The sequence below is a fragment of the Coffea arabica genome, chromosome 3e (assembly GCF_036785885.1).
Source record: "Coffea arabica cultivar ET-39 chromosome 3e, Coffea Arabica ET-39 HiFi, whole genome shotgun sequence".
Taxonomy (NCBI): Eukaryota; Viridiplantae; Streptophyta; class Magnoliopsida; order Gentianales; family Rubiaceae; genus Coffea; species Coffea arabica.
In genome coordinates, this window is record NC_092315.1 from 47382654 (window position 1) to 47404100 (window position 21447).

The 21447-nt window shown below is 36.1% G+C and overlaps 2 protein-coding genes across 2 annotated transcripts; both read right to left on the reverse strand.

Moving 5' to 3' along the window:
* Nucleotides 1-1753: 1753 nt before the first annotated feature.
* LOC140038582 (uncharacterized) lies at nucleotides 1754-4219 on the reverse strand. The gene is made up of 2 exons (XM_072083967.1): nucleotides 2769-4219; nucleotides 1754-2624 (listed from the first exon to the last, which is right to left on the reverse strand). The coding sequence occupies exons 1-2, from the start codon at nucleotides 4217-4219 to the stop codon at nucleotides 1754-1756; spliced, it is 2322 nt and encodes a 773-aa protein (XP_071940068.1).
* Nucleotides 4220-12013: 7794 nt separating this feature from the next.
* On the reverse strand, nucleotides 12014-18702 carry LOC113736985 (ubiquitin-like modifier-activating enzyme 5). Its single transcript, XM_027264221.2, has 14 exons — nucleotides 18394-18702; nucleotides 17613-17681; nucleotides 17406-17519; nucleotides 16797-16925; nucleotides 16449-16517; nucleotides 15845-15997; nucleotides 15641-15677; nucleotides 14994-15076; nucleotides 14597-14671; nucleotides 14025-14099; nucleotides 13852-13938; nucleotides 13644-13759; nucleotides 13423-13469; nucleotides 12014-12469 (listed from the first exon to the last, which is right to left on the reverse strand). Exons 1-14 carry the CDS (start codon nucleotides 18493-18495, stop codon nucleotides 12324-12326), a joined length of 1302 nt encoding a protein of 433 aa, XP_027120022.1. The 5' UTR covers nucleotides 18496-18702; the 3' UTR covers nucleotides 12014-12323.
* Nucleotides 18703-21447: the final 2745 nt, after the last annotated feature.

Below are 21447 nucleotides of genomic sequence, written 5' to 3' on the forward strand. Positions count from 1 at the left end.
ACCAAACTGAGTACCTCCCAATCTGAAATTAATGACCTCCGGCTCATCCAAAGTGATGAATTCATTTCTGTTGAACTCGAATGTGGAGAAGAATTCACAACACAGCTCCTCAAACGTAGGGTAATTAATGGTTAGATATTTTTGCCAACCTATGGCTGAGAATAACTGTTCAACTTCCCGTGCAATTCGCAAATGGTCCAAGGTCGGGGCATGAAAGCACTTACAAGGAGTAAAAGGACGGTTTGCCAAGTTATTAAACCGCTCCACTTGTGCCTGTGTAAGATTAGTGACCGTTTCCCTCCCTCCTCCAGGAGACATAGTGCTCTTATTCAGGCCCAGACGAGACCGAATGGTGGGTTGAACCGGGGCTCGCCTCTTGCGAGGTTGGGACCCAGACGACCACCAAGAAACAGATAGGAGACCACAGTCCACCGAAATTACTAAGTATTCAGCAGCTCACAGCAAAAGGGGACACAATTACCCCACCAAACAACAACCAGACAACAAACACCAACCAATGCCCCACTGCTGTCAAGTAGCCGACAACAATAAAGAAGACCGAACCAACTTCCCCCAAATCAAGAAATCAGTCGCTAAAAGGCAACAATCAGTGAGCTACCGACCACGTGTACCAAAGAATAAATTCACTAGAGCCCACAGATTTCTCAAGTATATAATCACAGGGAAGCAGAAATAAGGTCTCTCCCTTCAGATAATCAAATAGCCCAACACAAAGCAAAATCCCAACAATAAAAACTCCAAGACATCAGTTGCCAGTTCAAAAAGAGAGAAACAGGAGTACCACTCTTATGCTCAGTGCTCCTTCTAACCGGAATTGGCCGAGCCAGTGCCGCACGGCGAGAGGACTGCGGACGTATGACTCGCGTGGCTGTGCGCAGAGCTGGCGGTCGCGCGCTGAGTGGGGCTAGCGAGGCGCGCTGCTGGGGTCGCGCGCGGGCTAGTGCTGGGCTGCGCAGCGGGTGGTTGCTGCCTGCGTCGCGCGCTGCTGGGGTTGGGCCTGAGTGTCGTGCGCGCGGTTGCGCGCCTGGCTAACGCGAGGGGAGGACTGGCGCGCGCGGATCTGCTCGCTGTGGGAGCTGGGCGCACGCGAAGGCTCGCGCGCGGTGAGAGGTGGGCAGCGTGCAGAATGCGCGCTGGAGGTCGCGCACTTGGCCGAGCGCGCCTGTTGCTGAGGAGGGCAGGGCCTACGCTGCGCAGGTAGCCAGATCCGGGCGGAGGCTTGCTGGGCGCGCGAGGCAGGGACGCCAGTGGCGGCGGACAGCGATGGCAAGCGGCGGTGACGGCGGTGCGAGGTGGGCGGCGAAGGCTCGACCAAAACAAAGAGGAGAAGTCTGGAAACGAAGGCAATAAAAATTGGAAGAAGATTGTCCAAGACTAGTCAAAGAAGATAGAAAAGTGGGGGGAGTAGGGTCTTGGTCAAAGTTTTTTTTTTTTTTTTTTAACTTTTTCGCTATCGGAGGGGTTGGAAGGCGTGGGCACGCCTTGGAGGGCATTTTCTTCTGCCCACAACATGTAAATGATGTCCAAACGATTTTTTTTTTTTTTTCAAAGCGTGGGCACGCCTTGGAACCCCTACTCTTCTGTCCAACACCACAAAAACCATCAAAACATTAAAATAAAACTGAAAAATCATAAAGTAAGGAAAAATGATCACAACTAATATTGTAATCCTTGGGTTACCTCCCAAGCAGCGCCTTTCTTTAATGTCTTTGGCTAGACATAGCACCACTCTTTAGTCTGGATGTAATTGAATTTTCCTTGTAATTGGTGGCCCTCCTCCAGGATCCACATGGCCATTGAGTGCAACTTTTTTCCTAAATTTTCTCTCCATTTTTACCTCATGAATTGCTTTCATCCTATAGGACTTGTTCGCAGCAACCTTGAATTTAACCCTATAAGCAAACTTAGAAAATTCTTGCACAGAGGGATTAGTGGTATACATAGCAAACACAGAATGAGAGTTAACAGGATGTTTCATTGTATCAAAAATATTAAAGTGGACTGTTTCTCCATCAAATTTCATCGTGAGAGTACCCTTACTAACATCAATTTTAGTCTGGGCAGTACTCAAAAATGGTCTTCCTAGTATAATGAGTGATGAATTTGGGGCACTTCTATCATCCATGTAAAGCACATAAAAATCAGAAGGAAAAATTAATCCATCTACTTGCACTAAAACATCCTCAACTATCCCATCCGGATAAGCACATGTACGATCAGCCAATTGAATTATTATCCCCGTTTCTTTTAAAGGTCCTAAATTTAGGGAATCATAGATTGACTTAGGCATCACATTAATAGAAGCTCCTAAATCTATCATGGCATTTTTGATACTAGAATGACCAATCTTACAGGGGATAGCAAACATACCTGAATCTCCGCATTTGGGTGGGAGTTTCCTTTGTAGTACAGCTGATACATTCTCTCCTACCATCACTCTTTCATCACCCCTTAGCTTTCTTTTGTTAACGCACAAGTCTTTCAAGAACTTTGCGTACTTGGGTACCTGTTTGATCGCGTCCAATAGGGGGATGTTTACTTGAATTTTGCGGAACACATTCAGGATTTCTTTTTCCTTCTCTACCTTTTTTGTCCTCTCCAACCTGCAAGGAAAAGGAGGTAAGTTAGATTTAATAGTGGGCGGAGGAGTGAAGGTTACCTTAGGATCCTTGCGAATACGCCCTTCCTCTTCAATTTCCTTCTCTATCTCCTCTTCACTTTTGCTTTTTGAACTTTCCATTTTAGGCCCTTCCAGTTCCTTGCCACTCCTCAGCGTCATGGTACTTACATTCCTGGGATTTACCTCGGGTTGCGATGGCAGTTTCCCATAAACGTGGGACTCTAAGCGGTTGATGGCAGTTGCCAGTTGGCTTATTCGAACGTCTTGGTCCTTCTTGTCAGCTTTGGTGTCCTGCTGGAGCTGCGCGGTATTCGCGGCTAAGAATCTGATCTCCTGTTGAAGCTGGGTAGTAGTCGTGGCCAGGTTGGTAGTAGTCGTGGCCAGGTTTTTGACTAGGTCCTCTAGAGAACTTCCTGAGTTGGAGGACGAGGGTTGCGATTTTGGTTGCCATGGCTGGTGGAATCCTGGTGGACGATTTGGAAATGCATTTTGTTGCCTGTTCCCATAACTGAGATTGGGATGGTCCCTCCAGCCCGGATTGTACGTATTGGAGTATGGGTCGTACTGCCTGCGGGGCGCGGGCACGTCTCCGGCCATGTTTACCTGTTCCGCCCCGTCCTCTTGCAAAATGGGGCACGAGTCTGTGCAATGGTCCATGCTAGTGCATATTCCACACACCTTCACTCGCGGCGCGTCTCTCATGGCTAATTGCCTAACAACTGACGTCAATTCTGACAGTTGCTGCTGTAAGGATGAAGTCTCTACCTCGTTGACTCTACGGGGAGGGTTGCTCTCACGGAAGCCAAATTGCTGGGAGTTCTCTGCCATGGCTTCGATGAGCTCCCACGCTTCTCTTGGTGTCTTGTTTGCCAGTGCTCCCCCACTTGCAGCGTCTACGATACTCCTATCGGTTGATTGGAGCCCTTCGTAGAAGTATTGGATTAACAGTTGCTCACTAATTTGATGCTGCGGGCATCTAGTACACAACTTGTTAAACCTTTCCCAGTATTCGTACAAGGACTCACCGGGGTATTGTTTAATGCCGCAGATCTCCTTCCTCAAACTCGCAGCCCGGGATGCAGGGAAGAATTTTTCCAAGAATTTCTTTTTCAGCTGCGCCCATGTAGTAATACTACCTGCTGGTAGGTAGTACAGCCAATCTTTAGCTGTATCTTTGAGAGAGAACGGGAAGGCTCTCAGTCTAATTTGCTCTTCAGTGACCCTAGGAGGTTTCATACTAGAGCAGACCACCTCGAACTCCTTTACGTGCTTGTGGGGTTCTTCGCCAGAGAGACCATGGAAAGAGGGTAAGAGTTGAATCAACCCCGACTTCAGTTCGAAAGCGGTATTCTCAGCCAAAGCGGGGAATGTGATGCATAAGGGCTGGTGAGTCAGCTCCGGGGCAGCCAGCTCCCTCAATGTTTGGTTGTTGGCCATGCTTACTTCGTCTTCCGCTGACTCGTTTGCAGCAAATAAGTGTCCTTCTTTTTGCCTCTTGGTCTCTTGCCTCCGCCTACGCGCTGCCTTCTCAACCTCAGGATCGTATACTAATTCACCTGTGCGAGAAGAACGGGGCATAAACCAGCAAAAGTACCAAGAACAATAGAATAAAATAAAAATAAAAATAAAAACTGAATTTGAAAAGAAACAAATAATCCAAACGCCGGCTCCCCGGCAACGGCGCCAAAAATTGACAGGTGCCGAACCTGTGCAATAATAATTACTAAAAAGTCCTAATTACCACCTCAATTAAATAATTATAGAACAAATCCAAGTACTGGAGCAGGGACCCTAGGTGTGCAATGGGTTACTTGATTCACCCTGTTCCCGAAGAGTTTGCTTGATCCGATATACCGGATTTGTCTATAAAAATACTAATTTTGCGTACAATGGCAAGTAGGGTCGATTCCACAGGGAGCAGGTAGGAAATTATTTCTTTCCAAATTAGTAGAACGAAATTGGGGGATTTTCAATGGGAGGCAAATAAAAATAAAATAAAATAAAACCAACAAAATTCAAAACTAACTCACAAAGCACAATTCACTGAAAATAGCAATTAACAAAAGTTCTACCCAAAGGATCAACTGCGCAGGCACGGTCCAATTAAATGATCATCGATGCAAAGATATTTCATCCATTTATCACTAGATTGGTTATAGTTATCAATAAGCTCTGACAACCAGTTCTTCCTTACCTTTTCGACAGTCAAAGTACGACCATTGACTGCTTCCCTAACCAGATAACAACCCTAGGTACGACCGTAGGAATTTAATTACCCAATTGCATTAAAGCTAGAAGAACCCAACCCTAACCAATAAACGCGCTAAGAGGGTTTATTTAAGCTAGATCCTGCGTTTCCCCATCATAAAACCAATTATGGTGGTTGCCACGGGGTGTCAATTAAATGAATAATTACGGATTCTATTTAATTAACGTGGCAGTAGGCTATTAAATTAAATCAAATACCCGGCCGTTGATATTCAATTAATCAAATACCCATGAACAATTAATTCAGGAAACGCACGAATAGCAACAAAATTGGAGGAAATAATGAAAGCTTGATTAGATCTCACAGATATTATGGACCGCGCCCTTGCGTCAACCTTTTGGGTAGAGGGGGAAATTAGCCGCTTCTCATCGTTTCAATCCCGCGTGATTTAATTGAATTCATTCAATTATTTGCCAAGGAATTGGGAAAAGGGAAATTAACTGCAATAACAACCGAAAAGGCCCTGCCTTCGTCCCTGCTTCGGAGTCCCAATTACAAAGCCAAAGCTACGAATGAATTGTCCAGCGGAAAAGTTGAAAGTCAGAAGAGGATAGCGACGTCTAGTGCCTGGGAAAGAGAAAACTAAAGCTACTGTTTTTTATTCAATGTCAATCTAGCTATCTAATTTGCTGCCGAAGAAAAAACCAAAAAGAAACGACGGAAAGCGTCTGACAAAAAGTAGAAAAGGAGAATTAAAGCTAAGGTCTTGATGCTGTGTGAATCCTACTTCCTCCCTTCTTTATAGCCGCCGCACCAGAGAAAAATCAAGGCCAGAGACGTCTGGAGCAATTCAAAAAGCTATCCCCTTTGGAGTTTTGATCCCCCGCTTCGGGTTCACGTGGACCACGGTCCGTCTTTCGGTTTCGTCCACCTTCCAAGGCGTGGCCACGCCCTGGGACGACAAGTCTTCTGGAAATTTTCCCCGCGAGATCATTTTTAATGCCGATCACCTATAATTCATACCAATGTGAAATACGAGTTAGACCTCAGTACTTAGCACAGTAAATAGCCAAAATTAGGCCGAAATAACACTGTAAAATGTGCCAAATAACTGTTCTATCATGTCTTAATCTATCCAACAAGTATTAGGATAACTTTAATTAAGAAACTAGAATTCTTTTGAGACCAAAGACTTGGACTTATATCCAATTTGGCACCAGCCGGTAATACCTTTCAAATACTCTTCAACCCAATTTTTCTTTTCTTTCCTCTGGTTTTTCTTAAGACAGACAGAATATTACATAGGATCTTGAAGGCCCATTTAACTGGTTGGAACATGAGCCATATAACTTTGAGCTTCTTCTCAGACTTTCAAACCATTCTTTTTCTCCCTCCTCCTTATGACGAGTTTCATTCGACCGAAAAATATACATACATACATACATACCTACCTACCTACCTACATACATATATATATATATATATATATATATATATATATATATATATATATATATATGGACATGCACACACATTCCAAAATATCAAGACTAATGATATTTTTTATATAGTAATGATAATGATAATACTAATCTTAGTTTGTTACATTAAGCATTCTAAAGTTGATCATGATCATCGTTATTTGTAGGGCATTAAAAATTAGAGTTTAGTGTGGTGCCTAATCAGCCTAATCAATGAAATGGTGATGCAAGCTTACTTCACTGAGTAGGTTGAAATGCACCTAATCAAAGAATTTTCCATGTGTACATACTCATAGTACGTGCCAAAAAATAAAAAAGTTAACAAGCTTGTGGGTTTTGTACATGTATTCGTAACATGTAGAAACGTGTGACTTAATTTGTCCAGATTCATGATTCTTGACGAGTTCCTTGGAATATGGCCTTTCAAAAAAAATCCGTCAAATATGGATGTGTAGAACTTTGTTCTTGATCTATGCCTGTCGTGCCTACATGACACAACAGGCCAAGGAATTTTTCTAAAAAAAATAAACAAAGGATCATTGCATAATGTGAAATCTATGCTCGTAGTGAATCAACTACTTATAACTAATTCATACCTACTCCGTGGTTAGATATAAATTCATTATTTCTATGAAATTGTATGAAATAAATCACTAAAACCATAAAAGTGCACATCTACTCTAGTGAATGTACTCCCTAGGTATAGTATTTCTTTGTACCAGTGATAAATTTCGATTTTCATTGCAAATCTAATATATTAAGATTATCATAATTAATGACCAGTAAATCATGATTAGAAGAACAAAAGTGCTAAATAATTTACTCAAGATAATAGCATCAAATAACCAAAAAAATTAACACAATACAATTATAGAAAATTCAATCGAAACCCAAAGTATAAACTTGAGAAGACATAATAAACATAAAATTCAAAACTTATTTATTAACCAAACATAAGAATCCAATACAAATGATAAAGAATTGGAGAAGAGAAAACCCTTGTGGCATAAGTTTCATGCCCTCCTTCTTGATCTTCATCTTCATCCTAATCTAGCTAATGTACAAGAGTTAATGACGCACAATACTACCTAAACTATACCATACTAACCTAAAAGTAAGAAAATATAAGAGCTACATTTTTGTAGTGTGCTCTTGTACTCTCCAAACTCCCCCAAAATGAAAGATACAAGTTCTATTTATAGAGAAATCTATAAGTTCCTTCACTTGTATCTTCAATATGAACAAAGCTTCCAATATGTCAATATTTTGCGCTTCAAAGCTAAAACACATCATTATAGAAGAAATAATATCAAGAATTATTGCTAGAATCTCCATTTTATAGCTATAAATCTTCTATAAAATGTCTCTCAAAAGGTGTGAAATAATGAAGTTGAAATCAAGTTGCGCAAGTTGTAGCCGCAACATTGACCTGAATCCCTCTAGCAATCCTTCCAAAATTGTGGCCGAACTCTTGGAGGGATTGGTCTCTGTTTTGCCAAAACTATCTACCTTGAATCCCTCCGAAAATCCCTGCATGAATTCTTGGATGGATTTGGTCCAATTTTCTTTTTCGACAAGTTTCTTTATACCCTTGAAACTTGTCAACTTTGTGAATTTTAGAACTTTAATCAACATAATGCAACCATTTTTTTTGTCCAAATTGAAATCAATTACCAGCTCATACAAAATCAACCAAAAACATACGAATAAAAGGGATAAAAAAAATCTCATTTAAGCACTAAGTAGCATTTAGAACTAATTCAAGCCAAAATAGATCATTTTCTTCTTATTATAAAATATTGAAAAAAAAGTGACTAAAAGTAACATAAAATGTTATTCAAATATAGCACAAAATAGTCACTTATCAAAAGGGCAAAGGAAAAAGGACTAAGGAAACTATATGTGTTTAATGTTAAAAAAATATGTTACTTCATTTCTTATTTACATGTGCTCATTTATATGCATCTTTTGCAGGCTCATGAACCTGAAATACCACTGGAGAGTGATTGCAAGGACTCTAATGCAGCTTCCATAGATGTTGCTGAAGAAGTTGAAGTCTAAAGGAAATTATAAATCTTTGACATATGTTTGTGACCTTATATAACTCACTACAATTATGTATATTTTTGGTGGCTTTTAACTAATATCGAATGTAGACTTTGTTTTGGTGGCATATAGACTTGTATTCTGATAACCGGAATTATATGCATTGCTAAATTATATACTACTTTAGTGATAACTGAATTATATACTAAATTTGGTGGCTGATGCAGTGATTGTTGTTGAATTTTTCAATTTAGGGATATTGTTTGTTTGGTTGCTGTTTGGGAATGCTCATATTGCAGGGTAAACATTGCCAAATTTCTTAAAATAAATGTTGTCACATTAAAACTTTTTTTAATGATTTTAATGCATGCTGGAATATAAGCTTCTTTTTTGTGCCTCCTCTGTCTACGAGAGAATTTTGTATTATTCGTGATTCAACTCAAAAAGGACTAAATTGACTAAACATGTATAGTTAAGGGACTAAATTAGCCCCAATTAAAGTTTAGAGACTATTGTAGCTTCTGATAAATAGTTTAGGGACTATTTTGGCCGTTTGCTCAAAATTTTCTGCTGTAGAAGACGTATCTTGTAAGTGTTATTTGACTGCATTTAAATTCAGAGTAGTTCTGAACTCATACCCATATGTTTTGCCGAAATCTACAACCGGATGACAACCCAAGTGCCCAAGCGACAAGGCAATTAGACCAACCGTTAATTCATCAATATTTCTTGATAGAAGACTCCTAAATGATATAGATTATGGCTTAAATATCTCTTCCAGCTCAGTTAGTCCAATTTGGATTATGTATTGTATTGTGTAGTTATTGCACATGCCTCTTATTCGCTGTACATTACTGTTTTTATCCTCTCTCTGTCTTCTCCGGCAATGGCATTCCTCATGTTGTCCAGCACCAATTGTCTATCTATATCTCTCACGAATATGAACATGAGGATTATCAAATAATCACATTCACAACAAAATAGAAGGAACTTTGAACTATCAATAGTGTTGTGAGTTTTTTCAACAAATTGTGACAATGTTGCCACTGGAATATGGCTTCCATTATTTGTTCTAAAGGCATTAAAGATGATTATTATTCCTCCAACTAGTAGGTGGATTTCAAATCCAAACCCCCTAAATTATCCAAACCACAATAGGGGCTTTCAGTAGGGATTTGATATCGGCCATGTTTGATAACTCAATTCAATACTTAAATTTAATTTATTCAGATATTAATATATTCAGACGCGTTTAATAATAAAAAATAGAACATCTAAATTAATTGACACTGAATTTTTCAAACAAAACTCACTCCCAAAAAACAAAAAAGTAACAAGCTATTCACTTATTACTTAATGTAATATCTATTTAATGTATCAGATTTAGTATTTAATAATTCAATAACTTAATGGATTCAAGTTTCACATTGGATGTTTTCCATTATTGACATTTTACGTACAACTATTAGATTGGATTTTTTTATCCAATTTTCAATTTAGTTGAAACCACAGGAAGCTGTAGTGTAAGTTTCCAAACCAGAGGAAGTTAAATTATACATTTGGCAAACCACAGGGAAATTTTTGGTATTTTACCCTTATTTCTTTGTAACAGTTCATTATCATCAATTGAAATGTCATTGCAAAGTAGTGGGTTTTTTCATTTTCATTTATCTTTAATTTTTCTTATAATCTTGTTTGAAAACAATGCAACATAAAGCGCAAACAACATGGACTCCATTTTTCCTATTAATCGTAAAAATTGCATGTTTAACATGGAGACATTTAATTTTATTATTGGTGCTTTTTGTTTTGTGGTCTTAGATGAAGTAGTTAAAACAGAATCAACTTGGTGTTTATAAGTGAACTACATGAAAAGTTTTTGTTGTTTGCATCGATTTTGATGAGATGAAATGTTGTCTCCATTAAAACTAAATTGTTTATTGTTTGTTGGTTGTATAAACATTTTAAGTGCTCTCTTTTATGTCGTGCTTATACCTGGCAATTGGACGGGTTGGGTGGATTTGGACGGATTAATATTGGGTTTTCATTTAAATGGGTTACACTCAACCCGCCCAACTTTAGATTGGGTTAATTTTGGGTTGGGTCATATTGGGTCATCTCAAACCCATGACCCAAATATAATCCAATATATTAATTAATAGATTTTGATACATAAATTCTCTCAAATATAATTTCACGTACAAAAAAAAATTTTTAAGTGGATGCCCAACACAAATACCCAAATCGCCCAAAAAAAGATTTTATGCTAATATTTTCACAAAGAAAGTATGGTAATTTTGGATTTATGTAGTTTTTACATATTGAGAATACGGTTTATAAAAACAAAAATCTTTAGCATGAATGAGTTATGTGGTAGTTATTAAGCACCGAGGGCACGAGTAGTGGTAAGTTAACATTAACATCTCAAAATTAATTTCAAATTTAATAATGTTCAAATTCTTCACACTACACATTTTGATGACGATAATATAAATGAAAAAAAGTCACATTCGAACTCACATTGTCACGATGAATCTGGCAATTATTCTAACACATCTGGCCTTTTCCATATCTATGGTAATACCCTATTAAGTATGTAACCAAGGAATTAAAAATAGGCCAAGTAAAAAAATTTTAACTTGCTTGGCGAATTATGTTATAATCACAAAAGATGTTTATAGCAAAAAATAATAATAAAAAAAGTCTACAGTTGATGCTTTTGAGTAACTATTCACCCTTTTAAGATTGTGTTGATTATTCACTTGATTCAATTAGCATAAGTTGGGTAACGGATGCCCAATACAAATACCCAAACCGCCCAAAATATATGTGGATTTTTATTACCCAACCCAAAATTGATCCAATACCCAACTTACCCAATCCAACCTCTCAAATTAGTGGGTGGGTTGGGTGGGTTGTTGGATTTTGGGCATAATTGCCAGGTCTAGTCGTGCTAGTTGTTCAACTTTTCAGTTTTTTTTTTTTTTTTTGAATAATGAATTTGAATTGGATAAAGTGAGGTGCAATATTTTATTGAATTTGAACCATTTGCATTTTCAGTTGTTTAGTTGGGTGTTTTTCTTTTTAATTTTATTTTGTATTAAAAAAGAAAAAGTACATAATTGTTCAATTGACTCGTGATCTTTGTATCAAGATATACAAATGAATTATGGACTCTTTTTCTCGTTATATATTTCTCCAATTTTCACCGGAGCATTTATTTTTCAAATATTGATTTTTACAGTCTCAAATTGTGGCTAGTGAAAATTTTTATCATTGCTCTGAGTAAGAAAGTTGACATATAATAATTGGAGATGGAATGCATGAGTTGATAAATTGTTTTAAATGAAGAGTTTTCAATTTTAATTATCAACATGATTGAGATGCAATCAATTGAAATGTTCTATTTTTCTAATTAGTACCACAATTGAAATAATGCCAAGACGAGTACATTGTATACCTGACAACACAGTTTACTTGAAAAAATTTGAGCCAAATGTATGCTCCAAAAATTTTAAAAATATATATTTTTTTTTTATGCTGCTGTTTTTCAGAGTTAAAATGCCCCTCTAAAGCCTTAATTACTGATTGATCGTAAACAAATCTACCTATAGAACAAAGTTATAGTACACCAAATTGATCTCACAAAACTGTCAAGCCTCCTTTAGGGCAAAACACAAAGGCAATTGCCCTGCAACTACAATACAGATTCCATCTTTGTTGACAAACTACTCTTCCCAATAACAAGCTTATACCTGCAGGTTCCATACAGGTAAAGCTGTTGTGTAAGAACTGAAGAAAAGAAGCCTATTTAAAATCGCAACAAAAACAATTGTACAGTTTAATCACTTTTTATCTTCATGACCCTTTGAGCACTTAGTGTCTGCCTTCACCTGAGATTTTCCTAGCTTAAGATACTAGCTGAACAAATTTATCATGTACTAAGTCAGGACTTATCAGCATTAAGGGCCTCAAGTTGCTTTCTTAGTTCATCCAAGTCGTCCAGCAGGTTGCTTCCCTCCCCAGAAACAGGCAGATTTGAAAATCCATCTGCACTTGGCAACTCGTGCGTAAGGCCATCCGGAAGAATGCCTGAAAGAAAGAGATTTAGGATCTTGTCAACCTCTGCTGGCCTTTGAATAACAATAATAGCAGAAAAAAAAATAAACCAAAGAAATCGGATTAGTTAATATCAAGCCCTTCATCTTCTTAGCACAAGCTCGAGATACTGGGAGGACATTTTTTAAGTGCAAAAACACTTCTAAGATGACAAAACATGACAATAAAAAAAAAAATCAATAGTTTACTGCTACCTAAAGTTCAGTTGCAGATTTGTTGTAGAGACTAAAGTGGGAACAACAGAACTAGGAAAGCACCAATTCCAGGTTCGTATTTTGCTTCTCTCCAAGTGAGAGAACAGAAAAACAATATGAACAAAGGTAAGATATAGGCTCCAAATTTCTGGCAGAGCATTAAACTGTTAATCTGCCACAATATGTTTTGTCCAATCTCCATCCTTACCTTTAACTTTTCAAGTGAAAAATGAGAAGTGATTATTGACACCTTTGCTGCCTCAATTAACACCATCCTTTCCTTTCAACTCCAAAAATAGGTGGTCTAAAAGGGCAAGCATTGGTTATGTAGTATGATAAAAAATGCTGATTTTACCCATGGTTCAAGAATATAGATTCCTTGATCTTAAGGAAAGAACAAAAAGAGACCCAAAACATTAAACAGAAAAGGAGTAATATTTCCAGAATCTTATAATCTGCCTTTGAGACTATTAAAACAGTTCTCTATGAAAACTGAAACCATCTAACCAACACATTCTTGGATCTTATATGAGGGAACCCCTTATAAGCATGTGACTTCAAACCAACATCACAAAACTTCTTGTTCCATGATTAACATTCTTTGACCAGCTTTACATTCTAAAGTTAGATCTTGAAAAATCAACAGAAAGTTTTAACATCAAGTAATAGTTGCCACAGGCTAATTAAAATCAAATTAATGATAGCATGATTATTCTGGAAAAAAAGAAAAACCTGAACTTCTGACATCTGGACCAGCCACTTCACTGTCATCAACGACACTGAAAAGCACAAAAGGACATGATACAGCATCAATCACAAGGCCAACAATAAAGACTAGAGAAAACAAATGTACTCCTCAAATAGATCATCCACTAACAAAACAAGGAAATCTTAATGTCAAATGTTTGGACTACAAGACTAAGAAAATCAAAGAAAAACTTCTATAGGCTTACCTTATGTTCCATTCATTATCTGCATGAATGGGACATTCTGTTGCAGACTGTGCTTCGGCCTCCATCTTTGCTCTAGCAGAAGCATCCCTGGCAGGCTTTGCAAGAATGTATTCTTTCTGCAGCACATGTAGCACTTGCTCAACATAGAAGCCAATATGTAAAATAAAAAAGCAAACAACTTGTAAATTCTCCATTGTGCTTTATTTACCTGTCGTTCCAAACATGCTGAATTTGAACATTGAGGGTTTGGCTTCATTTCCATTGTTGGGAAATAATCTTTGAGGGCATTGTAACCCTGATATCAAAAACAAGAATCAGTGACATTTGATGCATAATTCCAAATATATTTCTTACGGAGGAGAATGAGGATTTAAATTGTACCAGATAAGGGGTAACTTGCCCGAACTTTAACAAATATTTAAGAGCATTTTGAACAAGAAGCCCAGCAACAACACCCTGTCAAGTCAAGCAAAATAGCAAAAACATAGAACACAAAATTCAAAAACTAATCAGCAATGCTCAAGCCTTCACACTTAATATGCACAAGAAATTTGGACTTATAACCATGTAATAAAAATTAATGAAATGCAGCATTATGTAAAAGTTTTAGCAAAAAGAGAGGAGTGATCAATAATCAAAAACTCATTATGTAAAGAAAACCCCATCCGGTTAAAAAAGGGTTGCAAGACGGTCTCTCAGGTACAAGCATGTAAAATAACATGAATGTCATGGAAAGATTTCAATCCAAGATTGAGATTTCCTATCATTTATTAGTTAATCATTGGTATACGATATTACTCTATTTTCAGGAATCTAATGCTGAGGATGATGAAGGTTCACTATTTGCCAAAGGAAGTTGTCAAACAACTTGAGTTATGCTATATATAGCAAATAACTCCATGACAAAAAGATAGAAACATCTCTACATTTTCTGAAAACTGAAAAGTTATTACCATGGTAGTTGGTAGAGATGCAGCACAAACCCCTTCACGCTTTAGTGTGCGTTCATCAACACCAGAAGCAACAACCTGACAGATAATTTAGTTGTAGATTACTTTCTTAACTTTGAAAGATAAATAATCTCCCTCCCCCCCCCCCCCCCCCTCTTCCCAAAAAAAAAAAAAAAAAAAGAGCATAGCAAGCAAAGATGCAAAGGACCAACATAAGGCCAATTGATTGCAAATGCAAGATAAGTTTCAGAATAAAAAATTTATCAGTAATACATAAATGCTACAATATATGTCAACTAAATACAGTTTTCATGAGAAAATGGAAATGAATCAAACAAGAATCCAACTATGAAAGTTTTGGCACCAAATATTTCAAATCCACCCAGATCACTGAAGTTACCAAGGGAGGTGCACATGCAAAGCACGCAGTTTCTCCGGGAACCAGCAATTGTATGTGACCTGAAACCGCATTTTCAGATACACCTGCCCAAACAATCTCTCTTGTGAGTCCTCCGCAAAATTTCCAGCTCAAATAAAAATTTTCATTTGAAGCATCCCATCAACTATGAGACAGAATCAGAGATGAGAATACAACAGCCCTGAGGCAGAATCAAAATATTGACTTGTGTCTTGATATCCTAAGCTCAACAACTAGTTACATATAGAGGCATAGCATTCAAGTATTGTGTGTCATATAGACGGCAAATAAGATGGATTCGAAAAGGACAATATGCTAAATACAAATTTAATGAGATATAGAGACATAATAACCAAGCCTATTAATGCTTTGTCTGTAGCCTAGCATTTTAAAGATGTTTTACACATGGTTTTTAACCAGATTAGGAGGACAGAAACAAAAATATTGCAAAGCATTTCAGCAACAGAAATTAAATGTGCTACGATGTAGCATGTCCATCATTGGAGTTTGATATACCAATGAACCTACAGAAAATGAATAACCATACTCAAAGATGCAACAAAACTTTGTATGATGCCAAACAAACTGACGTTTTCATACAGAAGATACAAAGGAATCATCTTCCTTACCAGATTCCATCCATGTTTGGTTTAATTCATTGCAAGCCTGGAAAAAAGTGCAACTTTAGTTAAGACAAAATTGTAACATTGAGTCACAAAAAAAAAGAAAGAAAAAAGGAAACGGAAGAGATTCCAACATTTTCTATAGAACTAGTGGAAGTAAAACAAATGCATCAGAACCAATCCGAAAATGCATCTAGTATCAACTGTTACCTGATTTACTACCATCCTTGCTTCATAATTATCCACACAGCTTAATACAAGATCCACTCCGCTACCTTCTGTATGTGGGCCAAACGACTTATTTTTGAGACTTGACATAAAAGTTTCAAAACCTTGAACAGTTGTAATATTCAGTGTATAGCTCTGCAACATTCAAAACCTAAATAGTATCATTATCTAAATGATAATGTAATAGCTATATAGTGTTTTTCTGCTAACAGGAAGCAAACTTCATGCTCAAATTAAGAATAACAACATACAGTGAAAGCAGACAATAAAAGTGATAAAAATCAGAATATTCTAGAGCAAAACTACTAGCACATTCACTTTTTGATTTATGTTTCTTTGTTTGGGAGCTGGGGTATACAAGGTGCAAAGGTGCTAACACAAATTTTAGTAATGTGGATAATACCACTAATGAACGAAACAGGATAACAAGAATAGTCAAATGGTATAAACAAGAAGCAGAATTTATCAGTGGAGATGTAACTGACTTCCATGCAGCAAATTTGGCATAAACAAGGGCAAACATTGAAGGGTTAGGAGTATAAAAGGCAAAGGAATCAGAAGCAGGAATATCACTTGAAAACATCACCTCAAAGACAACATCTGGATTAATGTCAGAAAGAGTTTCAACAGCAGCTTCTGTTTTCGTCATGCCAACCTAAGACAAAGAAGAAGAAGGAAAAAAAATTGACAGTTAGACAAGTAACTATAGATTATAATTTCATATTTAAAGATAGCAGCATTATGATTCCGTGAATATTGTTGAAAACTTGGGAGAAACAACCATACATGCCCAAATTAAAACACCTCAGCTTTCTTTTCGAGGAAAAAAGGAAGAAAATAAATTTAAAAAATCAAATAAAATGTACTGATTTAGTATCTACATCATACTATCCAACGAGAGGAAACAGAATCTGAAAATGCTTCAAGAACAAACCTGCTCTGGACGGAAGAAAAGCCTATTCATGTTAGCTAACTCTACTTTGTCATAATCATACAACAATAGACGACCAACGCCACACCTTGTCAACATTTCAGCGGCAACACTGCCCACACCACCTATACCCTGTACATAAAATCAGAGAATGAAGAGAGGCAAAGCTTATTTTTGGAGGCAGAAATATAGTGTGATTGAAAGATCCAACTCATCTATCCTCTCCAAAATCAAAGCACAACATTGAGCTCCCAGTGGAGTTTCAAATAAACTTATCAAGTGGATAAAAACTATTTACTAGAAATTGGATATGATATATAGTAGACTGATAAACAAGTCCATATTTAAAACAATATCAGGTTCAGGAGTTGTTTTAATAATTTGAAAAAGCAAATGATATGAATAAATCTTCACATCAACAAGTAAAGAATAATAAAGATGCCTTTCTAATCTTGTGTAACTTCCAAACCTAAGCATATGTATTTATGAACTAGAACAATGTTCATGCAGAAATCTTGAGAAAGAGCAGCATATTAAGACAATCATGTGAAATGAGAAACAGGCATTGGAAACATAACAAATAAGGATAACGGGATATGCTAAGATACTTACAACAATGGCAATTGAAAATTGCCTTATTCTTTCATAGTTTTGCACAATGCCCATTCTCTGAAGCGCCATAAGCCTACTGTAGGGATTGCTATCAACAACTTCAGCACTCATATCCTAAAATAGAATAAGTATAAGATTGTGGGATGCAATATAGTAAAGCAGCTGAAATGGTATGATACAACCATAGGAGCAGCTGAACACAGTTACCTTAACTTTCGAGCGGTGCATGCCTCCTGACTTAGCAAGATTGGAGAGCCTTTCAATTCGACATTGTAACTAAAAGCACAAACACTAAGCCATTAAACCACATTTCCTTATATGCACACATTGCAGTGAAAAAGATTGAAACTTTTTCAAAAAAAAAAAAACAAAAATCCAAAACCAAGCAAAACCCATTATTTGTATTAGAAAAATTCAACTTTTTAATCAGAACTAATATGGAACTTGGTCAAAATTCAAAACCCAGAAAAACAACGAATTTATATGGCATTAGCAGAAAACATTAAACTTTATAACTAGAACCGATAAGCCATTTGGACAAAACCCAAAAAGCAGCTGACTTTTAAGTCTTTGCAGGCCTGCTCTAGCAGCTGTTCTTTGCATCAAGATGTTTGCACATAACGATTCTTTGCAATAGTATAGTCAACGTACTTGGGGATTATTCCCCTTTATTCAAGCTCCAGTTCTACATTAATCAAAACCTGTCCCCCATAAAAAGAAACAAAATAACAAAAGAAAACCAGCAAAACCCACAGTTTATATGAGATTCAACATACTGAATTCCTCCTGATGTAACCTCAAATTGGCATTTAAAGTTAACATAACTTGAAATTCAAGAATTTCTAAAATTCCCTTTTAATTTCATATGTCATGCAAGCTTTGATCTTTCGGAGCTAATTACAATATATACAGCAACTGTATTAAAATTCGAACAGAAGAATGGAATCAAAATTAAATAGCTGAAAAGCCCAATAATAGGGAGGCTTACTTGATGGATTTGGGATTGATGAGAGGGATCTGGCAATGAATTTTGCAGAGAATTAAGTTCGTTTAAAATCTCTTTGAGCTCAGTCTCCATTGATGATCCCATTGCTTATGCTTCCAATGCCTTCAACCTTTTCCCTTTCCTTGAAAATTCGAAAAACGATTTGGGCAATAAATGCGGATACGAGGCAAGGAATCTGAATCCAAAAAGGCTTTCGAAAGCAGAAACGCAAAGGGGGCCTGGGTTGGCGCCTCTGTCCAAGTGCTCTGTCTAAGGGGACAAAGTAGTAATTACAAATATTATCAGTCTTACGTTAATAGGGCGAACAATTAATATTCATTAAAATGTGGTTTTAGTTATAGCATGAAATGTATGCATAATATTCAAATTACTTGATCACAATTTGATAAAAAGTGTGGTATGAAATCGATTCGGTAGATCAACAGGTTGAGTTTGAACGCCAGTACAAGCTAACACACGAACTTTATAATTAGAGTATTTAATTTAGAAAAAATCGTTCAAAACGTCCCTCATATTTTATAAAATAACTTTTTTCGTCCCTCACTTTTAAAAATATAATTTTACGTCCCTTACAAATTTGCATTGATCAAATTTGGTCCTTACTTAGGTTTCCGACTAGTTTTTGGTCGGAATTCACCATGTGCCTTGCACGTGATCATATTTTAAGGGCAAAATTGTCAAATCAAATTCAATATAATTCGATTTATAATCCCCCACATTTCATAAAATAAATTTTTTTGTCCCTTACAGTTCACAAAATGAATTTTTTCATCCTTCACATTTTTCAAAATGAATTTTTTCATCTTTTATTGATCATGTGTGTGCATAATTTTTTTTAAATCCATATATATATCTATTTGATTTCACCTGAACAGTACGAATAGCATATGAAATCAAATAGAGATATATTACATACTATTCGTACTGTTCAAGTGAAATCAAATAGATATATACATGGGTTTAAAAAAATTGTTAATTTTTCACTTATATTCATTTTCTTTTACTCAAAATTTGAAAATAAAGAAGACATTTAATCTTAAATATTATCGAGTGTTTATATCGAATTAAATTTGGACAGAAAAAATAAACAAAAGAAAAGTATGACAAAAGGAAATAAGTGATTGGCACTTTCAAATTTTAAGACAATTACAAGGCAAGTAATTCAACTGTTGGTCTTAAAAGTGTCGAGTAGAAATTCAGATTTAAACTGAAATTTGTTAGTACAATTATAGAATTCAAGTTAGGACCCATTAATTAGATGATCTTATTATACAACTCAATAAATACATTATTACCAAAAGAGAAAGGTCACAAATATTGAATAGGTTCAAATGGTGAAATCATATAAATATATACATGGGGTTCAAACAAAATTATTACCTTAAAACCCCTATATATATCTATTGAATAGCATGTGTATAACTACGATTAGCATGTTTAGATGAAATCCAATAGAGATAAATTACATGTTATTCGTACTGTTCAGCTAAAATCAAATAGACATTTACATGGGTTAATAGAAAAAAAACTATTCATACACATGATCAATGAAGGATGAAAAAATTCATTTTGAAAAATGTGAGGGATAGAAAAATTCATTTTTTGAAATGTGAGGGACGAAACAATTCATTTTGTAAAATGTTAGGAACGAAAAAATTCATTTTGTGAAATGTGAGGGACTATGAATCAAATTATATAAAATTTTGGTTTGACAATTTTGTCCTTAAAAAATGATCACATGCAAGTCACGTGATGGATTCCGACAAAAAACTAGTCGGAAACCTAAGTAGGGACCAAATTTGGTCAATGTGAATTTGTAAGGGACGTAAAATTATACTTTTAAAAGTGAGGGATGAAAAAAGTCATTTTGTAAAATGTGAGGGACGTTTTGAACAATTTTCCCTTCAATTTAATTAAATTCGTTTACACGTCTATCTATCTATCACAGCAGTTTGATATGTACAATGATTACAATTTTATATTTGTACACTTACTTCTTTTGATTCATATTTATAGTTGGTTTTGGGCAACATGATTTCATCAAGAATTGTAATTATTATTATGTGTGGATGAGGTGCCTATATATACTAATGTCTAATTAAAAATATTAACGGATTAAGAATAGAATAAATGGTATAAGTGGTCATGGAACTAATTAAGAATTCTTATTTCTGGTATTAAACTTTTTCTTTCATCAAATTGATCGCTCAACTAATGTAAAAATACATCTTTGAACCTATATATTTTTGTTTCTGATAAAAAATTAATGTACTTTTCATTATTTGATTGACCAACTTGGCTAAAACAAATTTTAGTAATCAAAAAAAAAAAAATCTTTGATAGTTTAGTGAACGCGTTTGCCATTTTGCTCCTAAGGAGTGATTGCAAAGAATACGGATCCAAACATTTCAAGGGTTATGTAATTAGGAGAAGAATTGAAGTGAATTTAGAAAACCAAACGTGGAATGCGTCCAATTCTACGAATATAACAATGCCTATCACCTATAATTAGAGATAGTGGTTGTGCATTGTGCTCCTCCATGCTTGCATCTCAAGTATGTTATATAACATGAAGTTTTCAAATTCACTCAAGCCTCTCATTGATAAATTAGAGGATAAAATAAGTAAACTGGAATTCATGGAACCTCCTTGTCTTTCAAACATGTCCATGAAACTCCCTGTGATTTAAACTGATATGGAACAAAGAAGTTTGAAATTCCCAAACTATCCCAATTTTCTAAACAACAGGGATCAATTGAGGGGCTTAATTATAATTTTAAAAAGTTTGTTTTCCTTTTTTATTTCTTGAAGAAAAACACTAGTTTAGGGGCAGAATTGAAATTCTAAAAATTTCTTTCTTTCCTTCACTGAACGAGACAGTTTTCGTGCCCAAATAACCCACATTTGCGATGTTACCACTGAAACTTTCATCTTCGCTCTCCAATTTCACCACCTCGTCGTCATCGTCGTCGTCGTCGTCATATCCAAAAAAAGAAAGTTAAAAAGCTCTAGTAAAAAAAAAAAAGAAGGAATTTG